The following is a 23246-nucleotide window of genomic DNA, read 5'->3' on the forward strand; positions in this document are numbered from 1 at the left end:
TCAGGTGCACGCCGTCCCAGCTAATGCGCTCGTCGGGCCTCGCGCACATCGACGCGGAATATTCCCGACGCGCCTGGCGCGCCGCACATCTGGTCCATGTCGAAGTTGTAGGCGCCGCCGTCAGCACCGCAGCACGCCTTGGTGCGCGCCCCCTCGTCCAACCCCGTCTTGCCGGCATCCCTCAGCATCCGCACGTACGCGTAGAAGTAGTCGGCGTAGGAGATGGTCGCGGACGTGTAGGATCGGCGCAGCTCTCGGATGCCCTGCTGCAGCAGCACGTTGTGCATCTGGGCGAACAGGTTCAGCGCCGCCAGGCAGCCGTTGGCGTCGTAGGCTGCCGGCTCCGTCTGACAGGGAGTCGCCGAAGTTGTATATGGCAGTGATGCCGTCCACCACCGCCTTCTCTTCCACTGTCGACGACTTCGCCGTCTGTTCCGGCGCCGGCCTTGCATGGCACGGGCAGACGACGAGCAGCATCGCCACTAAAGCGGCGAGCAGGATGCGAGCCATGGTCGCCATGTCAGTATCTCACGTACTGCAAGTGCGCGCGGTGTTCGTTTTGGAGGCCAGCAGGCGCCTTTTATGAGCGCGCCGTGAGCCCCATTTGCTTGCCGGGTTCGGACTAGGAAACGCGGGAGCATGTCCGAGCCGGGGAGAGCTGACGCGCATGTCCGAGCAAACCGAGTCGGAGTCGCCACGTCACCACGCCTTTCTCGCACGAATCTCCAGGCGACCAGGGGTGAGGGGTTAGGAGAAAGCCGCGTGTCCTTGCACGGATCTTGAGGCAGGGTGGGGGAAGCCTCAAGGGTTAAAGCCCAGGCCGAAGGGTTTGCTCATCTTCCTCTCTCTCCCCTCCTCTCCCGCGGCGGCGCGTGCGAGACCCATCCGCCGCCACGCCATGGCCAAGTACAACGTGGTGCAGAAGAACAAGCGCCAGTGGAAGCAGGACCGCAAGCGCGCCGCGCATGGGGAGCCCGGCACCGGCAAGCTCAAGCAGCGGACCGCGCCCGTCTCCATGTCCGGCAAGCGGAAGCGCAAGCTCGAGCGCCGCCTCAACCGGGTAAGTCTGGTGGCTTTTCTTAGCTGGGAGGTCTTTGGTGCGATGGTTTGGCCTCTCTGATGTGTTTTTTTTGGGTTATTGCTGTGCAGGAGCAGAAAGAGGCTGCGATGATTAAGGCGCTGGAGAACAATATGGGGGATGTCGACATGGTCTCTGCTGAAGGTGAGAGATTCTAGGGCCGATTGCTTGTTTGGATTCAGTTAGGTCGGTTTTTGGAGAATTGGTGTAGTGGTGATTGCAAAGGATTGTGTGGTTCGTGTATTTGTAGGATAATTAGTGGCTCTGTAAAGATTTGTAGCAGTCCTGTTTCGATCGAAAGTTACACTTGAGGGATAACTGAATGTGGTGACCGTTTGAGTGTGTAAACTTGACCCTCCATTTGGTGAGCAAATTAGATATTTGGTGACCATTCTCATATTCCTGGCTATTGCATCCTTGGTCATGAAAAAAAAAGTTGATTGTGCTGTTGACTATTTACATTGCCTTATGCTTGTTGATGTTTCATTTTGGCATTTGGAAACGAGTTGTGATTTGGGCCGTATGCAACTGTGATGCTTGTCTTAGGTCACAGGGTCGCAGCTTCACCAAGTCACCAATAACTCCGATGCCCTGCAATCTTTCCCATGCTGTTGTAACATAATACTGGTTATACCAGCAGAGTACCTGATTTAATGCTATTATATATAAATGTAGCACTGATTGCACTGATGCAACAGTAGTTAGTTGGAGTTGAGACTACAGGACTGATGGCAACATGAGGCACTGTTAATCATGGTGTTAGCTCCACCTATTTATGTTAAGCTTGTCCTTCTAGTAGATTCAAAGACTGGAAAATGTAGATTTCTGTTTAGTATAGTGTTGCAGATCAGGAAAGTAAGGTGTTTTAGTGTATTGTGCTCAAAGTACTCTAGATTTGCATCTATAGGGGAAGTTAGCCTTCTTTGTGTTTGTAACTTTTATTGTCCATTCACATTATAACAGAGAGTATCTATAAAAACATACTGTACCAAACAAAGCTATTCCTGTTTATTGTGATGAAATATATTTCAAGACAGCAACTGCCGCTATCCTTTCAAAACAGCTTCTAGTGTTGCATTGTCTGTACTCTGTAGACAGGCTAATCAAATAAGAGAAGCTAAATTATTGGCCGCTAAAGTGTTGTGAAAACTTGAAAGGATGGAATATACCCAAAGACTTAGCCTTAGATAGGAGTGCTTGGAAGACAGCTATTCACGTGCCTGAACCTTGATTGCTTCTGTTGGGTTTCAACTCTAGCCTACCCCAACTTGTTTGGGACTTAAAGGCTTTGTTGTTGTTGTTGTTGTTGTAAAGTGTTGTGAAAAATATGCCTACCCATGCTAATATATCTATTAGTACCTATTGTAGTTTAACTTTTATTGCTGAAGCTTTCGAAGGCTTTGCACCATTATGCAAACAAAGTTAAAACATATGGTTGAACTGTTTGATCTTCTCCAAGAAAAGGGAAGGGAGATGATGCAGATTCTTGGGTTCAGGAGATATGCTCGATTTTTGTGTATATCTATTATTTTAATTGGCAGAGCTATAAACATAAGAGACATGCTTAATATGAATACCGATGAAGAGCTGCCCATCTAATCTCATAGTGGAACTATTTGTACGATCTAATGTCTGCAATAAATTTTAGTCGGCATTTTTGTAGAAAGTTTCATTTGCCTCTCATTTGTGTCAGATCTATTAGCTTGCTCACAATGTTTTCAAGTTCCCAACATTGTTTGATCAGGGCTGTGACCATGTGGTACTTTTTTATTTTCACAAAAAAATGCAGCTGTTCTATGCTACAGCTATTTGTAGACTTCTAACTTGGGTACCTGGTCTTAGGTTGACCCACTTACGACCTACCTATAGGGAATTCTATTGCTTTCTATTGTTTCTGTCATGCTATTTCAGTGTGTTGCTTGATGTTATTTCCACTTGTGTTTAGCTAGGCAACTTTTTTTCCCTTTGAACCTTGTGTTAACTTTCCTAAATATTTATCTGATGATTACTGCAACATCATTTCTTACTTTGGTATTTTTTGTTGACAGAGTCTTCGGAAGCTGCAACGGGCAAGTCTCAAGTGAAGTTCAGTGTGAAGAAAAGCTCAAGAATACAGATCAAGAGATTAAAGGGAAAAGGTATCCTGTTGTTCAAATTGTAAATGGTAACACATTCAAACTTCATTTCCTTCTTGGAAATGATAGTATTACTTGAGGCATGTAATCATGGTGATTCACTCTGCAGGCAGGAAGAAAGCCAAAAATGCAAAACCACCTGCGAAGGAGAAAGTTGATGCCATGATAGAATGATGGACAAGACTTAATCACTAGAATGATGATATGAGCCTTTGTATGTTTGCTCAGAGCTTGCAGCAAGGATTGCAGGGACTGACCTCACGGAACACTGGAGCGTGAACTGCCTTTTGCCTCTACTGCCTGAATGTTCAGTAGAAGCTACTTAGGTCTGGTGTTAATGTATCGAACTTCAAACATGAACCTACCTTTAATAGTGTAATATACATGTTTTTGTTCATGTTGCATACTGCGTTTGTGGATATATTTTGTTGTGAATTTGCGTCTGTCAGATTCTACAGTAAGCAGCTATCGTAGTCTTATACTCTTATATGTTACTCCCTAGCATGGGACGGTAATTGTTGTAGTCAGGCATAGCCGATCTGCAGTGATACATAACTACCTGTAAAACTCAACATTATTCCAGGTTTGGGCAGACAAGAGCGTTCCTCGCTGTCATTGACATTCTTCTGTTGCTCGGTGCTCAAGTACGTGCTGATCTATTTGGCTGAACCTGTTAATAGAACACAGAGGGATAGCTTTATGGCGTGCGAATTGATAGTCAAAGCCATTTCATGCACGAGTCAAGACTCTGTCGCGTGATGGAAGTTTGCTGGCTGCTGTGGTCCGTTGCATGTCAGTAGTCTGTTCGCTGATAAGATTACCAAGTGAATCCTGTGTGACCGTGTGAACTTTGGTCTGAATAATTCTGTGTAAAACGATCTTTCTTCTGTAATTCTAGCATCAGTTTAGCTGAAAAGATTGCCTAGTGAATTGAAAGCAACCCCCCTGTGCTCTTACAGTCTTACCGCTACATCCAAATTTGCCAACAAAAAAAGAAACTTTGCATGTTCAGTTATGAAACAAATACTGCAATGCTCAGTACTTAAGCACATTGCCTGACAGCAGATTTTTAATTCATTGTTACGTCATTACATGACACACACAAAAAACATTAGAGATAGGTCCAACATAACTACCGAGCACACCAATCCACTTTCTATGTTCTACAACCTACAGCTGCCGATCTTTCATCAAAAAAAATAAAATTTACAGCTGCCGTGCTCCTGCTTCAGCTCGCCGCGCGCTGCCTACGCGTCGACCTTTAGGACGAGCCCGAGCTGCCGCATGAGGCTGGGATGGCCATACTCCGCGATGCCGAGACGCTGCAGGTCCCGCGGGTGGATGCGCTCGTCGGGCAGCGCCGTCCTCTCTATCTCCAACAGTTGTCGGCGAAGGTTCGCCCTGTAGAGCAGACCGGGCATGTAGACAGCCTTGGGCGCGGCACGCTGGACGCCTTGGACCTTCTTTGCTTCGGTACTCTGCTGCACCACTTGTGCCGGCTCCGACGGTGGCTGCGCAGACGTGGCAATGATCTGCTCGGGAGGAACTTGAGCTGGGCGGTCAACACACTCGTCGCCGTCGGAATCGCTTTCACTAGCAGAGTCGCTGTCCGAGTCTGAATCACCGCTGCTGCTTGAGCTCGGCCCCTTGCCGGTTTCGACGATGGGTGACAGGCCGCAGATGTCGATGTACTCTTCGTCCTCCTGCTCCAGAACGACTTCGCCTTTGCTCTCCACGGCGAGCTTGTGGTCCTTGCTCTCCTCGGCGAACTTGTCGAGCCGCGTCTTCAACTCGAACAGCACGGAGTCTTCCACAGAGTCAATGTTTATCTCGATCTCACCATGGCTATCCGCATCGCCGAACTGCTTCTGCAAGAACTCAACAATGTTCCCCGGCAGTTCCCCAGAAAGCGAGGACAGGCGACAAGCAAGCTGATTCCTCTCTTCTTGCGACATCCGTGGCGCCGGTATCTGCTTCTGCTTCTGCTCCACCAGAGTTGAAATCTTCCTCTTCTTCACCGAAGGCGCATTGAAATCTTCATCCATTGGCTTCGCTCGCTGGTTGGAGGCCAAGAATCGATCTTTCTTGCCGGCAGTTGGCGCACTGCCCTTGCATGCACCACGCTGGGATATAAGCTCTGCTTTCTTTAGGAGACCGCGCAAGGCATCGAGCTCAGACGCCAGGCGCTTCCGTAGGAGCTCCTGGGATGACATCTTGCCGCCGACGGTTAAGACCTCCATGCCGGCGGCGGTCAAGACGCTGTTGCCGTTACGGATCATCTTGTGAGGCAAGCCGACGAGTCTCGTGCCGGCGCGACGCCGACACGAGGACGCTTCTTCCCGGACGCGCGCTCACTGGCATCAGAAGGGGCAGTTGCGGCGCAACGAGCGACGGCGCCGGTGAAAGGGCGAACGGCAGGCGAAGGGGCGAACATGATCCGCCGCAAAGCAAGCAAACGGGCTCTAGGCGCTACCTAGCCGGTGGCGAATCTCAGCCGCCGCCTGCCGAAGGGATGGAGGGAAAGCAGTTGATGGATAGGTGTTGGATGGGATCGAGAGAAAGATGGCGGATACGATACTTATGGCCCGGCAATTCGAGTCGAACTCTTAGGATCGCCGGAGAATTAAGAAAATTGAGGCAACTTGGAGTCGGAGTCGGAGACGAAAGCGAAGCTTCTGAATCGACTGCTCTGCATCTGGTTCCGTCTCTATTTGGGTTCACCGGTATTAAATGCTCGCGAACTGGCCATGTTATTTATCGCCCGGCAATTTGAGTCGGACTCGTTGGATCGCCGAAGAATTAAAAAAATTATTAAAGGAACTTGCTGTCGGAGACGAAAAACAAGGTTCGGAATTGACTGCTCTGCATCTGGTTCCGTCTCTGTCAGTTGACAGACAGGAATCCTAGTCCGAAAGGCTCGCGATCGTCTTCAGGCGCCCTCCATAAAAACGCACCCGCTGGCCTGCAGCTTCTTTCTCGACACCAACAAAGCAACGAACCACTTGCAGTACGTTGCATGGCGACCATGGCTCGCATCCTGCTCGCCGCGTTCTTGGCGCTGCTTGTCGTCGTTAGCCCGTGCCACGCAAGGCCGGCGCCACAACAGGCAGCCAAAGAGAAGGCGGCGGTGGACGGCATCACTGCCATCTACAACTTCGGCGACTCCCTATCGGACACCGGGAACCTGCTCCGCGAAGGCGCCACGGGCATGCTGCAGCACACCACGGGTCTTCCCTACGGGTCTGCCATCGGCGGCGCCACCGGGCGATGCTCCGACGGGTACCTCATGATAGACTATCTGGCTAAGGATCTCGGCTTGCCGCTGCTGAACCCGTACCTCGACAAGGGCGCCGACTTCTCTTACGGCGTCAACTTCGCCGTGGCCGGTGCCACGGCCCTCGACGCGGCGGCCCTCGCCAGGAAAGGGGTCTCCGTCCCTCACACCAACAGCTCACTGGGCGTCCAGCTCCAGCGGTTCAAGGACTTCATGAGCACCAACACCCAGTCCCCGCAGGAGATCCGCGAGAAGCTTGCTCATTCGCTGGTCATGGTGGGGGAGATCGGCGGCAACGACTACAACTACGCCTTCTCGGCGAACAAGCCGGCGGCCGGCGGCGCGCGCAACATGTACAACTTGGGCCGCATGGCGACCGGCGTGGCCGAGGCGATGGGGCTCGTCCCGGACGTAGTGCGGTCCGTCACGAGCGCGGCAAGGGAGCTCCTCGACATGGGCGCGACGCGGGTAGTGATTCCGGGGAACTTCCCGCTCGGGTGCGTGCCGAGCTACATGGCGGCGGTGAACGAGACGGAGCCGGCAGCCTACGACGCCAACGGCTGCCTGGCGGCGCTGAACCTGTTCGCCCAGATGCACAACGTGCTGCTGCAGCAGGGCATCCGAGAGCTGCGCCGATCCTACACGTCCGCGACCATCTCCTACGCCGACTACTTCTACGCGTACGTGCGGATGCTGAGGGACGCCGGCAAGACGGGGTTCGACGAGGGGGCGCGGACCGAGGCGTGCTGCGGTGCTGGCGGCGGCGCCTACAACTTCGACATGGACCGGATGTGCGGCGCGCCAGGCGCGTCGGTGTGCGCGAGGCCGGACGAGCGCATTAGCTGGGACGGCGTGCACCTGACGCAGCGCGCCAACAGCGTCATGAGCGACTTGCTCTACCACAGGGGCTTCGCGTCCCCAGCGCCGGTGGAATTCCCGTGAAAATCGAGATTCAGCTTACATGGATGTTCCCATTTCATCAGTATGTCCAAAGAGACTTCGTGGTTACGCAAAAGTCAAACACTGAACACGGTTGGAGAATCAAGTAACAATGTAGTGATAATAGTAAAACAATTAATCAATAGTATAAAGAAAAGGTTCCATACAAAAAAGATCCCTATTGAATGTTCTGTTACAAGTATCGTATCTGGAAAATTTTCTGTTACAAGTATCGTATCTGGAAAATCCCTATTGAATTATATGCCTATCAAAATGTATGCTGCTCTGTCACTCCCATCGGCCACTAATGGCCGGCCACCGGCCTCATCCCAAAAATGAAAGAAGAAAATGGAGAACACGTTGGTACTTCTTTCTTTCTTTTGGCTTTACAGTGTACAATAGTTTATTCAACTCACAATGCTACATGAAATCTGCTGCTCACACGGCAAAAATGCTGTCTTCCTATCCTACCTGCAGAACAGAAAGAACCGGTGTTCATGTGCTTGTGAGAGAGAAATATTCCAGGAAACTTGTCTCGCTTAGTATATTGCACATAGAAATATAGAACCCATGTGGAAATCAAAATCTTATATTTTAGCCCACAGCTGCCAACCTATGTCGAGCTAGTACAGCTAACCAGATTATTTTCATCTTCAAGCATATATCCAAAACAATGTGAGCCTATGGATCAGCATTCAGTGCCTCTACCATCAATTTGCAACAATCTGTTTTCTTAAATTGCTATAGAAAATGAACTGTCACAGACAAATATCCACTAAAAAATCACGATTTATCTTGTGTAAAATATCTATAATCATACACCTTACTGAATTGGCAAACTCCGTGCATATAGCTATTTACCATGTCAAACTGTCAACTGGGCAACACAGTAGAAATATGGCTACAAGAATCTATGTATACCTCAAGAAACTAGTTCATGTAGGCAACAGTGGTTGCCTCTCATCAGTTCCAATCCGATGGCTCGCCTGAAATGAAAGCCAAATTAGATGTAGCCTCTAAAATGACACATCTATTCTAAAATGGAAAATGAGATACTCACATCATCAGCGGCACCAGCAGTCATATTTACAAAAGAAGATTCAGATGACCTGTGAAAAATAAGCACCACATGAGGCCACATGTCAAAAGAAACTTAATAAACAGCTTGCTATTTCTACAACAACATTAACAGGCATCCCAAAGCACATGCCAAAGCTATAAAAGTCTAGATGGAGATCATGGACACAGTGCAAAACAGCACTTCTTCAAAGGCCAATGCTAAGTGAAACCTAAATCAAGTATTGAAGTAATTTGTTAATAACATTCGAAGCGAGATAAAAACTTACCGGTGATTTTGGGTATCTTCCAACTCTATTAAGTCAGCTGGTTTGTCATCTTTGGCTTTAGCAAGTGGAGAGAAGAACTAAGGAGAAACGACAGTAAGATACATGAAATACAACAATGGTTGTTCAACAAAAAAAGTAATAAAAAAAGGTCAGTTTACCTGGTGCATTGAAATAAACACCACTGATATGCCCAGGAGAAAATTAATGGTCAAGGTATGCCCCAAGAATGCAGCAGAAGCTAGGCCAGTAAATATTGTGGCAACAGTTGACGAATACTTCTTCAAAATTGTGTCTGCAGTGTATTTCAGTTAGACAATAGATGTGATAACTGCAATAATAATAAAGAGCAAATGTCAAAAACCATTACCTGCATACTTAAAGAAGAATGAAGATAGAATGCCTTGTGCAGCATTGTTACATATGAGAAACATTGTGGCCCTTGAATGTCCTCGAAGAATATTAAAACTTTCTGGCCCTGCAAAAAGACAGGACAATGTAATCATCATAAACATAAGGCAGACAACATACCTATCGTGTTTGCCTCAGGAAAAGGGACATTCACATTCCCCCCGCCCCCCCTACTAATCATTAGTAAATACTTTAAATTCTAATGTTCTACACAAAATCAGTCAGCTTTTATGAGCTATGCAGTTCGTTATGCATATCCCTTTTTGTTGGTACAACTTGTTAAGCATGAGGGTACCACCATACAAAATTATTTTTTCTCATTGCCATCCAGAGTGTGGACAGATAAATACAGCTAGTGGCCTAGTGCACTAGAAATGCAGCTGCCATCATCTATCAATGTAAAACCGAACTTCAAATGAAGGTGCACACCATTGGAATAAGGCAGTCCCGAGAATGCCAAGGAAGTTGAATATTGCTCCATATCCGTACAGAAACAAGTTCTACAATTAAATGGAAAAATCATTAACAGAAATATGGGGCACTATGATAAAACAAATAGCAAGATAAGCAAGTCAAACACTTTCAATATGAAGTTGGAAAACAAAAACAAAACTACAATGGACCATACAAGCTACTCTAGAGGAACTCAAGGGCAAAGGTAAACTAACTAATACTTTACCTGGAGATAAATGCTAGTGTCATATTGGCTTTTCAAGGCATATTCATTGTAGACAGAAGCCATTGAAGGAACAGTTACCTACAATTCATAGTAGTAAATAAATATATAACTTAATTTGCAAGTCTACTTTTTTATCGATAACTTATAAAAAGAAGTGTACATGAGGGGAAAGCAAATGAGAACAGATGGTCTAGCAGCAACTTACAAAAATCAATGTATATATGTAGGCAATAGCAGTGACAGGAAGACCAAATGCCGTATTGCCTGCGGGTACAGTTCGGAGTTGATTGATGCTGATTCCAATAAGCAATAGAGCAAGAGCTTCCCACTGTCAATATTAAAAAAAAAAAGGTGGGAGAAAGGCCAACATAGCTTGAAGTCAACACTGTTGCACCTGACAAAAACATTCTTAAAAGGAAGTACAGCATTTGATAGTTCATTTTATGCTTATATATGTGGAAAAGGCCCATCAGCTCTTAAAATTCATGTTGGGCTTCATTTCTAGCCTACCCCAACTTTTTAGTTCCAACATGAGCCCCCAACAAAAGCGAAAAGAAAGTGAGAAAGAAAAGACATAGTCTAAAAGCACAAATTATTTAGTACACAATACTCCCAATCTTTAAGATAAACATAAATTATTTCAAGATAATGTCAATGTTACCCTTACCTGAATAACTGAGAATCTCCTTCTCATTATAAATTTCAGAAGAACAGCTATAACCAGTACCTAGAGAAGTTTAGACCACAGGTACTTTTAGATGTGTGCACACAATGACACAAAGTATAGCTAAAGCAGCATAGCTGAGCAGTACAAGAAAAGTGTACCTTCAGGTTACTTAGCATTTTTACAGTCGCAGGATTGAAGTACAACTGCACAGTTGGCTCAATATGTCAAGGTTGTCACAATATCACAAGGCAATATCAATATTTACCCATAAAAATTACAATACTCTGCCAGTAAACAAGGCAAACATTACCTGCATTATGAATTTTAGGTAATTGTTGATGGCATATAGAAGAGCAGGAACTGCTAGAAGTACATTATTACGGGCTGCCTACAAAACCAAATAGTGAATGATCAAATAATCAGACAATGTAGCAAAAAATAAATACAGAGCAACAGTACATATCAAAGTACAATATATCTTGTGGTAGATAAATCACCTGTATGAAGGTTGAACGTGCCAAAAGTGGCTTTTCTCCAACCTTTTGCTTTCTAGACTGTCACATTGGAACAACAAAGCAAAAAAAGGTTAACAGATAAGAAATTATGAACATAATACTACTTACAACAAACTAAAGAGAAAACACTGCAGAGTAACTGTAATTCGGTACATCCACCAGACACCATGAAAATCCGAAGTGTGGAGGAATACTAACAAAATCCTAAGCTAATCTGCGCACACGGAAAACAGCTTACTTGGACTGACCAAGCAAGAGTGCCACTCCACATTTTAGAAGGCATTAACTGCTAGGAAAGATAGCTTCATGTTTTGTTGGACAAACCCTTTTTTCCCATTTCCTTTTGCGTGTAAACACTTAGTCCTCTGATCCTTACCCCAGAACCACAAATCATAAGAGTTCTCAAAAAAAAATTTTTGAAAGATCATAAGAGTTCTCAGTGGGCTGCTTATTAGGAGATCATAGATGTTATCAGACTAACATGTGAAAATAGCTCACGCAAAATGGATCACTCTTCATTTCTAAAGTCACTTCGAGTCAGAATGCTTGCAAAAAGGGAAAACATCAGCAAGAAAGTAACAAGAACAAACCTGAATTATGAGCATCACAATAGCAAAGATGACTTTCATAACCTCCGTCAGAAAGTTAACACTGATGGGACTGAACTGAAACTTCCCATCAACCTTTGACATGAACACTAGGATGGGCTGCATAAACCAAGTCAAACATTAGCATAACGCCCCAAGGCCAATCATTTGCTATTCAGGTGAACGTAACACTACAGCAAAGGGCCATGTCAAGCATGCGAGGCATCAGTACTAGTAAAAGCATTACTTCTGTACCAAATCCGTGAGGCCATTTCACTCAAACATTGATCGTGCAAAAGTCTCCCGCGCTTGGGACTGAATATGAAGCGTTTAGGCGCGCACACACCTGGAGACCAACAAGGATGCAGTCACCGACGACGAGGAAGACGTTGAGCGCGCGGAACTTGGACGACATCTTGCTGCGGTGCTTGTCGTATGCCCTGGACACGCTCCGGGGGCTCGGCACCACCACCCGGGAGCGGCAAACGCTGCATTCCACCACCCCGTTCCGCTGCATCTCGGCAGGCCGCCAGCTACGCAGGCCACGCCTCCGCCGAGATGCCGCTCAGTCCCCGCGGCCTCCGAGAGATCACGAGAGCATCCACCTACAGCGACCACGCCATTTTCAGCAAATCAGCGGCAATACATCGGAGAGGACTGCCTAAGCGAGCAGATCCGAGGGGTTCAGCTCGGCCTCTGTACCTCGTGATAGGCGTAGCGGTGTCGGTGCGGATCTTGCAGATCTGGCCCGGCCTGGGCACCGCGCTCACGGCGAACAGGGCTTGGTCCGGCTGGGTTTCGGGGGGGTTTCTGTCGAGAGCACGATGGTTTGATCCAGCGAGCGGAGCGCAGGAGCCCTTGGGAAGCTGCCTCCGGGATCTCGAATTCGGGCAGGAGTCGGGGACGCGGGGAGGAGAGAAAAGCCAGAAAGGGGTGAAGGGGAGAAGAGAGGAAGGTGGGCTTAGGAAGAGGGGACGCGACAGGAAGGCGGGTGTTTCGGTCTATTTATATTTCCACGTATCACAAATTTGTGTGTTTTTCGGGTAAACACGAAATCTCGCTCGAGTGTTTTTCTCTTCTTCTATTTTTTATTTGATCTACAGTATATACCAGTCGCTCGGGCTTTTTTTTTCAGAAATACAACGGTTGATCCAATGGTCGATTCTTTTCTTTCTCTTCCCTTCCTCTCTTCTTAAACTATGGCGGGCTTAGAAGGGGCTCAGAGAGGCATGCCAACCAGACGGTAGGGACGACGAGAGGGCAACAGTTAGGGTTCCGGTGGCATAGGAGATGGTCGGGGCGGGGGCAGGGGCATCCATGGCCATGGCGGCGGCGGGAGGGAAGGAGGAGGTTGCCTCACGCGGTAGGGTCTCGACGGGGCGGTGGGCGGCGGCGGCGTGTCGGGAGAAGGAAGAAGACGGTGAAGAAAAAAAATTGAGTGTCCTCATGAGCCAAAACACCTTTTTTTCCTTTTTTGATAAAGGGTTACTCCAATGTTTCTGGTGCTCTGATTTTTTGGTGATTTGATTGACGTGTGCTGTCACTCACTCACGTTTAGTCTTTCTCAGCCCGGATTAATTTTGTTTTACAGACTACCTCTTTGGCCATTTTAGTTTGTTCGTGTTTAAACTTTTGAACTAAATGCGGGATAACAAAACAAGAGGCATTGTCACATAAATGGAAAGAATATGAGGTAAGAGGAGACATTACAGATACTGTATAAAATTCAAGTGTTGGGCACTAAATCCATTTGTTTTATGTTACTGTTCAAGGTGAAAACAACCAGGAGAGTGAGATTAGCCGATGTTGCCTACACAAATATGACCAAAGTCACTAAAATACATTAGGCGAAATAGCCATCTTCGTCCCCAAACTATTGCCGAAGGCTCACTTTGGTCCCTCAACTTTCAAAACGTCCAGTTTAGTCCTTAGACAATTCATCTGCGGGTCGATCTCGCCCATCCCCATCAAGTAATCGCCACGTGTCCAGGACTACATGCCAAAAGTCATTGCTGCCCCTCGCCCATCCTTTTAGAAACCGCCCAAGCTTCACGGCGTCCCGTCCACCGTTTCCTCCCTGTTTCCCCTCTTCTCTCGATCTCGTCCATCCAGTGCCTCAGGTTCCGCGAGAGGAGCCGCCCAGTCTCACGGGAGGAAGAGCCACGAGAGGAGCAGAGCAGTGTGGGGTAGGCGCAGCACTAAAGGGGGTGAGGCGCGCCCCTTCTACTAGTGGAGGCGGACACCTGCTCATACGTGACCACGACGCGGAAAGAGGAGTGGACATGCTCCATGGTAAGATGAAAGTGGCACCTAGCTGGTTTTGTGATTTGATTTGTTTTCCTGGTAGAATGTTTCAATTTGACCATATAGTGGATCTTTAGGGCTGCAAAACAATGTCTGAATTTGAGGTACTGGAAGTTCAATTTCATTTTAATGGGGAATTTGTTCTTGATGCGTCCAAGATGTTGTATTGAAATGGGGATTCTGGGGTGTCCCACATAGAGAAGGACAAGATATCTATCCCTAAACTTGAAGGCCACCTATTGGATCACACAACTTTTCCTAGATCTGTTAGGATGTACTGGTTGCCATATGGTGCAGATTTGAATAGTGAAATGAAGTTACTTGTAGATGACAAGTCATGTTTGGACATGATTAATGAGCTAGGAACTGGTAGGGCTGTGGATATATACACCGAACCAATTAGTGTTGGTGGGAATGAAGAAACCGAAACACAATATGCAGATGAGGATGTATTTGCCCTATTTGAAGATGACAATATCATGGATTTGGATCATGCAGAACCTGTTGTCAAGGAACAAACTGTTCAGGATGCTAACATGCTGCGTCTGGAAGGTCCAACCCAATGTCAGGATGGTCTGAATGAAGAAGAATAAGAAGAAGAAGAAGAAGAAGAAGAAGAAGAATCAGAATCAGAATCAGAGAGTGGATGTCATGCAACAAGTTTCACAACTGATGAAGATGATGAATTTAGGAAGATAAGAACTAAATACAACGACTTTATGTCGGAAGTAAAGAAGAGAGGAGATATTCCATTGGTCAACCCAATTGAGGTGGATGTCATACACTGCGCGCGTTGATCCTAACAGTAGTGATCAGCCCTTAGAAGGTGGAGATGGTGTTCCATACTTTGATTCATATGGAGATGCATCATATGATGAGGATAGCGATGGTGTAGTTACAAGAAGGAAGTGCAGGTTCCCAATATTTGATAGTTCTGCTGAGACTCCCCAGTTCTGTGTTGACATGTGCTTTAGAGGAAGGGATGAATTGAAGGATGCAATAGAGAGGTATGCACTAAAGATAAAGACAAATATCAAATATGTAAAGAATGACCTGAAAAGAATTAGGGTTGTTTGTAGGTGGAAAGGTTGCCCTTGGCTTCTATATGCTTCACATAACTCAAGGTCAGATTGGTTTCAGATTAGAACTTATATTCCCAGTCATGCTTGTTGTCCTGAGCTTAAAAATAAAAGGTTATCTACAAGTATGATATGTGACAAGTATGAGAGTACTATCAAGGCTAATCCATCTTGGAAGGCTAGAGCAATGAAGGAGACAGTACAATAGGACATGGGAGTGGATGTGTCAATAACAATGATTAAGAGAGCAAAGGCACGGGTAGTGAAGAAAATAATGGATACTCAGACTGGTGAGTACTCCAAGTTGTTTCGCTATGCTCTTGAGCTACAGCGTAGTAATCCCATAACTAGTGTGCATGTTGTCCTTGACCCAGAGGAAGAGGACCATGTGTTTCAAAGGTTCTACATATGTTTTGATACATGTAGAAGAGGATTCTTAGATGGATGCAAGAGGGTAGTTGGGCTTGATGGTTGTTTCCTGAAGGGGCCATTGAAAGGTGAATTGTTGTCAGCTATTGGCAGGGATGCCAATAACTAGATTTACCCAATTGCATGGTCTGTATTGCATAGCAGCAAGAACATGCTGGGTCATCTAATCATCCCGCCACCAATGCAAGTCAGAGTACCCTGCTGGCAATTGAACCTGCACAGTCGAAGCAAACTAAAGGAAAATCCATAGCGGTATCATCAACTCAGAGTAAGATGCTTGAGGGTTCATCATTTATACAAGTTAGTAATATTGACGGCATGTCCATGGTACAACCTAAGTAAATTGTATGTTTGCCTAAATCAGCTTTGTTATTTATAGTCTGGCCATAAGAGAAGACTGATATCTTTTGGAGAGAGTGCTCAAGCATCTATAAAGTCAAGTGCTCAAGCGTCCGTGAAGGCATCTGCTGGAGGGAGTGCTTCTGTTGTCATTGAGACCAACGCTGGGACTGCTGGCTCATTTGCAAAGGCAACAATCAATGTGCAAGGAGGGCGTGCATCTGCAAACATCCAGTCCTCATCACTTGGACGTGGAGCAGCAGCAGGACAAAGCAACTCTTCTTAGAAAAAGCATCAACACGTCTGGTGCATTCAAAGAAAAAGATGTAATTTGAAGGCAATAATATTAATGCCTTTGTATCACGCAATCCTTAGTTTGTGAACACTTGAATTTGTTGTGTCAAAAACCTGAGCACCAGACATGAGACATGACAGACATGTTAAATTTGTTTGTGGACATGAGACATGACAGACATGTTAAATTTGTTTCTACATCCATTCCAATGGTTACACAATGAACCATAGGCCACAAGCAATTACAATGCTAAAAACAATTAAGATTACAATGCAGTCTTGTTGCTCTCTAATTGTTCGTTTCAATTTACAAATTTCTTGTTTTGCTCTCTGTCAATCAGCATACATATCATCCCATTGTTCAGCTGATTGTTGGTACAGCTCTGACACACTGTGCCTCATCGAAACTAAGTCTTGAATCACCTTTTTTGCTCTACCTTCAAATTCTTCATCTATCCAATCCTGGAAAGCACAGAGTTCCTCAACTTGCGCCTGCCCCACATTGCTCTGCTCCTCTCACGGCTCTTCCTCCCATGAGACTGGGCGGCTCCTCTCGCGGAACCTGAGGCATCGGATGGATGAGATCGAGAGAAGAGGGGAAACGGGGAGGAAATGGTGGACGGGACGCTGTGAAGCCTGGGCGGCTTCCAAAAGGATGGGCGAGGGGCAGCAATGACTTTTGGCATGTAGTCCTGGACACATAGCTATTACTTGATGGGGATGGACGAGATCGACCCGCAAATGAATTGTTTAAGGACTAAACTAGACTTTTTGAAAGTTGAGGGGAAATGCCATGTTTGCCTTTTTCTGATCCGGACAATGACGTAGCATATTTCTCGTTAGAGGCATCGTCATGAGGTTCTCTCTTCTCGTCCCGGAGGATCTCATTTGAAAAAACTAGCACCGGTTTTATGGTTAGAGACTTTGTTGTGGCAAACACCCGCTCCTCCTGGTGTTTCTATGGTGCACAATAGCACAAGGTGGTTATTATAATATTAGTTGCTGATGCAACAATGGTAGAGCCATGCTTTTTGTTTCCAATCGATTATTTTTCAAGAACATTCAATACACGTGTTTCTACCCCCTACAACCTACACTCCTCTTCCCCCACCTATACAAAATGCATACATTAATTAATGATTCAGCTTATAACGCTCAAACCTTAGCTATTGACACTAATGTGTTGTTTCTATAACAAGCATATACCATTCCACCATGATTGCATTATCAACTATAACATCTTTTATATGCATCTACACCCTAAAACAAGCATTGACAACCAGAGGGGTAACACATGGAAGCTTGATGGTCTCCCCAACCCATTTGGATGCATCATCACCACTATCAAAGTTACCATTATTACATATTCCCCGTAGGAAAGATTGAGGCTCCGAGGAACAAATCCTCTTATATACCCATTTGCTGGATCAATGCATGGAAGTATTTGTTTCAGAGTTGGATTATTATTGGATGGTAGTATCCCAAAAAGGCAAACTTCCCAACTTGAAAGTTCACCGTTTCTACGTGGAAGTCTACAAAATAATTCAAACCAAAAGAGGTGACATGGCAGGATGGTTCATGACTTTTTTCGTCAATAAGATGTTGATGTAATGTTGTGAATACATTTACATGATGATGAAGCTGACTTTTTAGTTTGGCATCTTGATGCAAAGGGCAAATTTTATGTTAAATCAGCCCACAAACTATATCTAAGTGAGTTGGAATAGGAAGAAGGTCTGCAAGGTCATTCTGGTGGGGACAATGGTAATTTTAAATGGAAACAAATATGGGAATACCAAGTCCTATATAAGATGAAGCATTCATTTGGAGGTTGGCCCATAGTAGTTTACCACCACGACAAAATTTAAAAAGGGGATGAAGCTTGAAACTATCTGTACAATGTGTCACCGATTAGATGAGGATGGACAGTTATCTGTTCCTCAAGTGCAAGTGTGCGCGCTAGGTTTGGCGTAGCCTTCAGCTTGAAGAGAAGCGGAATCAACTCTTGGATTTTTCTTTGGCACAACATGTCCTAGTGGAAATACAGAAACTAAATGAGACTTGCAAACTGAAATGTTGACATTATCATGGTTTTGGTGGACTACTCGGTACAAGGTCTCTCAAGGAGGAGTATTTATATTGGATAAAGTGGTTTGCTTGATTAGAGATCTAGTGAGAAGTTTCACCGACTACCTAAAGCCAAAACAACCAAAATAAAAGTCTTGTTCTTTTTTGTCGTATGCGGAGGCGACTAGAGGGAGATTCCCCAAAATAAATGTTGGTGGTTCCTTCAGTAAGCAATGTGGAAATGATGGTTGGGGAGTTATTGCTAGAGATTGTGATGGGTATCTAAGAATGATGGTAGCACGTAAATTGCATAACCTTTAGGATCCCCTCCATGTAGAGGCTATGGCCATCACAAATGCTTTGAAGATTGTTGATGTTCTTGGTATGGGAAAAATCATCGTAAAGATAGATTGTATAAATTTGAGAAACTCTTCAATAGAAGAGGAGATGGATTATTAAATAGGCTAGAATGTTGCTTTCTCTTCATAACTTCCACATGTACCATGTAACATATTGCCCAAGAGAATGTAATCGTGTTGCGCACCAATTAGCTAAGCTTGGTTCTTCTCTAGAGTCATCCGAAAGCTGTTATGTTTGGCTTAAGGATTTCCCGAGGATTGTGTCAGATCATGTAGCCAACGAGTCTGTTGGGTTGCATGGTTAATGGATTTGTGTTCTTTAAAAAAAACAGCTGTCATGGATGTATATGTATCCTCTGTTGTTCTATTCCTCTCTGCCTATTCATGTATTCCTTTTTTTCATATCTCTATATATAGGTATGGCTTTGTTATATTAACTATTTGACTATTCCTTTGTTTCCTCATTAGTTTATTAGTAGCAAGTGCGTGTTTTATACCTGTAGGCCAATGTCGTTAAGTTTTATTTTAAACTTAGATGATTCAATGTTACAAAGGAGAAAAGGTGAACTGTACTAATAGTGCTCCATCCATCCTAAATTATAAGATATTTTGACTTTTTCTAGATCTATAGTTTTTGCTATGCACTTAAACATATAGTATCTATAGATACATAGTTACAACGATGTACCTGAAAAAACTAATATGTCTTACAATTTGGAACGGCTGAGTAATATATAGTGCAAAAATATCTTTTCATATATTCTATTCCGTAGTATACTCGGAAATACTCTCATCAATATTGTCAACCAAGTTATTAGTAATATAAAGCTCCCTTCAACCAACATTTTTCTTTTTGCCAAGACTAGAGAAAGTTTTATACCCCCCCTATTCTAAATTATAAGGCTTTTGGCTTTTTAGATACATTTTATATGTATCTATAAATGGTGTATATCTAAGTGCATAGCAAAAGCTAAGTATCTAGAAAATCAAAACATCTTATAATTTAAAATGAAGGAAGTATTTTATTAAATGCAAATATACAGTCCCAGAATCGAACATTAGCTACCCGTGAGAAAACACGGTGCATATTAAAATGGCGCATGTTTGGCAGGACAGAGTAACTTAGGAAATATGTACAAGCTAACCACAAAATGAGCACATCTTTACATATTCAATATAGTTGTCGCTAGCATTATATAGTATCTCAACAACTTTATGCTAAGATGCATATATATCTGATTTTGTTACAATGGAAGGATGAGAGGACTGAGGAAACTCTAGCAACATCACTACGACGAGGGCAAGTTTTTTGATTCAAGGTTCAAATAACCACCCTGTCAACTACCTTTGCACCCCTTCCTTTGGCCATATAGAGTCCAATATGATGCATCAGATCCTGCAATATTGAATGGTAAGTTGATTGTAAGGTTCTCCCTTCAGCATCTCTTAGAGAGCAGCCAGTTTATGTCGAGCAATGTTCTACTGGTTCCAAAAGAATGTTATTTGCAACTGATGATTGTGTAAACTTAACACAGGAGCAATATCTTTTAACCCCTTAGGTTTCCCAAGAATCATGCATGTGTGTGTGTGTGTGTGTGTTTTGAGGGAACAGGAGGGGCAGGGCCTACTGATTTAAATAAATTTGTTCATTTGGAAACGAAATGGTTCCCTTTATTTTTTGTATGTGCAAACTTTCCTTGCTGTTGGCATGAAATAAACTTTGTAAAGGTGCTGTATTTGGGGGGGAAAAAAGCTCAGCCAACAACCACCCTATTATGTAAATGGATTGAGCAGTATCATCTTGAAAATTTCTAGGTTTAGTTTTTCTCCAAGGATAATTTTTCATTCATTCTTCTATATATAAAAATGTGATTGTGGCCATCTGAAGATTCCCATAGTGTACAACAACAACAACAACAACAACAACAACAAAGCCTTTAAGTCCCAAACAAGTTGGGATAGGCTAGAGTTGAAACCCAACAGAAGCAATCAAGGTTCAGGCACGTGAATAGCTGTCTTCCAAGCACTCCTATCTAAGGCTAAGTCTTTGGGTATATTCCATCCTTTCAAGTCTCCTTTTATTGCCTCTACCCAAGTCAACTTCGGTCTTCCTCTGCCTCTCTTCACGTTACTATCCTGACTTAGGATTCCACTACGCACCGGTGCATCTGGAGGTCTCCGTTGCACATGTCCAAACCATCTCAACCGGTGTTGGACAAGCTTTTCTTCAATTGGCGCTACCCCTAATCTCTCACGTATATCATCGTTCCGGACTCGATCCCTTCTTGTATGACCGCAAATCCAACGCAACATACGCATTTCCGCGACACTTAGCTGTTGAATATGTCGTCTTTTCGTAGGCCAACATTCTGCACCATACAACATAGCAGGTCTAATCGCCGTCCTATAAAACTTGCCTTTTAGCTTCTATGGTACCCTTTTGTCACATAGTACACCAGACGCTTGCCGCCACTTCATCCACCCTGCTTTGATTCTATGGCTAATATCTTCATCAATATCCCCGTCCCTCTGTAGCATTGATCCTAAATATCGAAAGGTATCCTTTCTAGGCACTACTTGACCTTCCAAACTAACATCTTTCTCCTCCCGAGTAGTAGTGCCGAAGTCACATCTTATATACTCAGTTTTAGTTCTACTAAGTCTAAAACCTTTGGACTCCAAAGTCTCCCGCCATAACTCCAGTTTTTGATTCACTCCTGTCCGGCTTTCATCAACTAGCACTACATCGTCCACGAAAAGCATTCCCATAGTGTACGGTTTGATTTTTTTTTTAATGTATGGACATCAGTGATTCGGTACCTGTGGATGGGCAAGAGCTCCTTTGATATTCATAGCAATCTCAACAGGAAGGTCATATGTAGCACACCCCTCTGAATAAATCACGACATCCTGTAATGGAGGCACTCGGTCAATATTTCGAGCAGCCAGAGTTGAGCTTGCAAAATCCAAAACACAGATGTCCGTGCATATCCCGAGTACCAAGACCTGCATCGAACCCATGCCCCCAAGTCATACACAATAGGATAGAGTCTATCTCTGAAATCCTTCTGTATTAAGACAACTCACAGTTTTGATCTGATATTTTCCAACCCAGTCAACAAAAACACTAGACCCGTCCTTCTCTATGCAGCTGATGTACCCATCAATACAACTTTTCCTCTTTATAGTCACATTTGGCTCCTTTTCCAACCACTCCAGATCTGCACATTGCAAAATGAAACGGGTCACACAGAAAATCAATCATATTTCATTGTTCTTCTCATGTATTGTCAGTATAAATCATTAAGGATGTGTTTGGTTTGAGGAATTAGGTGGTCCATCATCTTCTCACTCTTCACTTTTTTGTTTGGTTTGTTGAATAAAATGGATTGATTCTCCACCACCTCTTCCATCTCAAGCTAGTAATTAGTACAAGCATAAGAACAAGGTGATTCCACCAAAATTCATCGGATGAACTCATGACGCACCACCTCATTTGGGACGGGTTTGGTTCCTAAAGCCAAACACACTCTACAGGAAATAAAAACTAAGCACCAAGTTGGGCAACAATTCTGAAATATTTAGCACCAACCTGGAACGAAGTTCTCCTCCCCAGTACCAATGATACAATGTGGGGGATACGGCGGTTCTGGCTTATCTGGATAATGGGTATCCAGGAATGCAAAGATGGGCAAGTTTCTATCACAGAACAGCTTAGAGAGCCTAGCGGCCTCTTCCACCATCTTACTGATCTGCTTATTTGGCGCAACAGGAGCCTGTGAATGAAAAAGAATAAATTACTCGGTCAGTCTAAAATAGTCTGTATGAAACAACAATCAAACCTACTGACAGCACGACGCATGAACCCAAAAAGGAGACGGAAATTTGCGAAATCGCAAGGAGAAACGAAGAGGACATGCTAATATAACGATGACAGCCCGTGTTTTACGCTAGAATAATAAATAATAACAACAAAACAGTCTCATAGGATCAGCATAAATTTCAGGTCTATCTAAGATGGAGGTCAACGGGGCATTACTTGTACAGCTGTACTGTGCATATCCAAACACTGGTCGAGAGTTTTTTTTTTATACTGATGAGCAGGAAACAGACTAAAAAAATAGGTAGAGGGAAGAGCAAGGAAAAATACAACGATACAATCGAGGAGGATAAATCCAGTAGTGAGCGATCACTTCTGTCCCTATCGCAGATCCCTACAAGATCGCTGCACTGCTTACCCTTTCTTGCCATGAAACCGAACGATTTTAGTGTTGCGATCAAGCGAGGAACAGAACAGAATCGAAGCTTTCCCAATCCCACGCGAGCTTAAACAATCATCGAGGAAAAAGAAAAAAGGCGCGAACACGCGAGAACCTAGAGACGGCGGTGAGTAAAGAGGAGGAGGCTCACGAGGTTCCCGGCGCTGACAGTGCAGAAGCCGTTGCAGAGGTCGACGAGGACGAGCCCCACACCGCGCGGCGGGAGGACGAGCTCCCCGTCGGTCTGGAACGGGATCTGCGACCGGAGCAGGTCCACGGCTGCGGCGTCGGCCTCCGTCCCCATTCTCCTCGCGCCGGCGACTGGCTCGAACGCTCGGTAGGCTCTAGTTGACCTCTCAAGTGCACGGCGAGGTCAGTGTGAGGAAGGCCGAAGGCAGCAGCCGAGGAGGAGGGCTAAATAATTTTTCGCGTCCACACCGTGCGGGCGGCGGACGAACCACGCGCTCCTGTCCTCTCGTGCACGCACT

At 44.9% G+C, this 23246-nt stretch overlaps 4 protein-coding genes across 5 annotated transcripts; 2 read left to right on the top strand and 2 right to left on the bottom strand.

Annotated features, from left to right (window-relative positions):
- Positions 1 to 882: 882 nt before the first annotated feature.
- On the top strand, positions 883 to 3617 carry LOC136474184 (uncharacterized). Its single transcript, XM_066471782.1, has 4 exons — positions 883 to 1060; positions 1150 to 1222; positions 3127 to 3216; positions 3323 to 3617. Exons 1-4 carry the CDS (start codon positions 899 to 901, stop codon positions 3385 to 3387), a joined length of 390 nt encoding a protein of 129 aa, XP_066327879.1. The 5' UTR covers positions 883 to 898; the 3' UTR covers positions 3388 to 3617.
- A 2611-nt stretch (positions 3618 to 6228) lies between these two features.
- Positions 6229 to 7438, top strand: LOC136477650 (GDSL esterase/lipase At5g03980-like). Its single transcript, XM_066475882.1, has one exon. It carries the CDS (start codon positions 6230 to 6232, stop codon positions 7427 to 7429), a length of 1200 nt encoding a protein of 399 aa, XP_066331979.1. The 5' UTR covers position 6229; the 3' UTR covers positions 7430 to 7438.
- Positions 7439 to 7605: 167 nt separating this feature from the next.
- LOC136477649 (CMP-sialic acid transporter 5) lies at positions 7606 to 12601 on the bottom strand. Its single transcript, XM_066475881.1, has 16 exons — positions 12331 to 12601; positions 11975 to 12233; positions 11632 to 11748; positions 11024 to 11080; positions 10837 to 10914; positions 10685 to 10729; positions 10527 to 10586; positions 10065 to 10187; positions 9860 to 9937; positions 9612 to 9680; positions 9140 to 9248; positions 8931 to 9064; positions 8773 to 8849; positions 8487 to 8535; positions 8348 to 8412; positions 7606 to 7897 (listed from the first exon to the last, which is right to left on the bottom strand). Exons 2-15 carry the CDS (start codon positions 12143 to 12145, stop codon positions 8362 to 8364), a joined length of 1218 nt encoding a protein of 405 aa, XP_066331978.1. The 5' UTR covers positions 12146 to 12233; positions 12331 to 12601; the 3' UTR covers positions 7606 to 7897; positions 8348 to 8361.
- Positions 12602 to 19067: 6466 nt separating this feature from the next.
- Positions 19068 to 23193, bottom strand: LOC136474185 (nicotinamidase 1-like). Of its 2 annotated transcripts, none has more exons than XM_066471784.1 (5): positions 22910 to 23193; positions 22092 to 22275; positions 21587 to 21720; positions 21320 to 21409; positions 19068 to 19895 (listed from the first exon to the last, which is right to left on the bottom strand). In XM_066471784.1, exons 1-5 carry the CDS (start codon positions 23060 to 23062, stop codon positions 19821 to 19823), a joined length of 636 nt encoding a protein of 211 aa, XP_066327881.1. In that variant the 5' UTR covers positions 23063 to 23193; the 3' UTR covers positions 19068 to 19820. The 2 variants fall into 2 exon arrangements, with proteins under 2 accessions (XP_066327881.1, XP_066327880.1); XM_066471783.1 differs by having other exon boundaries at positions 21320 to 21505; positions 22910 to 23185.
- Positions 23194 to 23246: the final 53 nt, after the last annotated feature.

Source organism: Miscanthus floridulus, chromosome 8, assembly GCF_019320115.1.
Source record: "Miscanthus floridulus cultivar M001 chromosome 8, ASM1932011v1, whole genome shotgun sequence".
In the NCBI taxonomy this organism is placed as follows: domain Eukaryota; kingdom Viridiplantae; phylum Streptophyta; class Magnoliopsida; order Poales; family Poaceae; genus Miscanthus; species Miscanthus floridulus.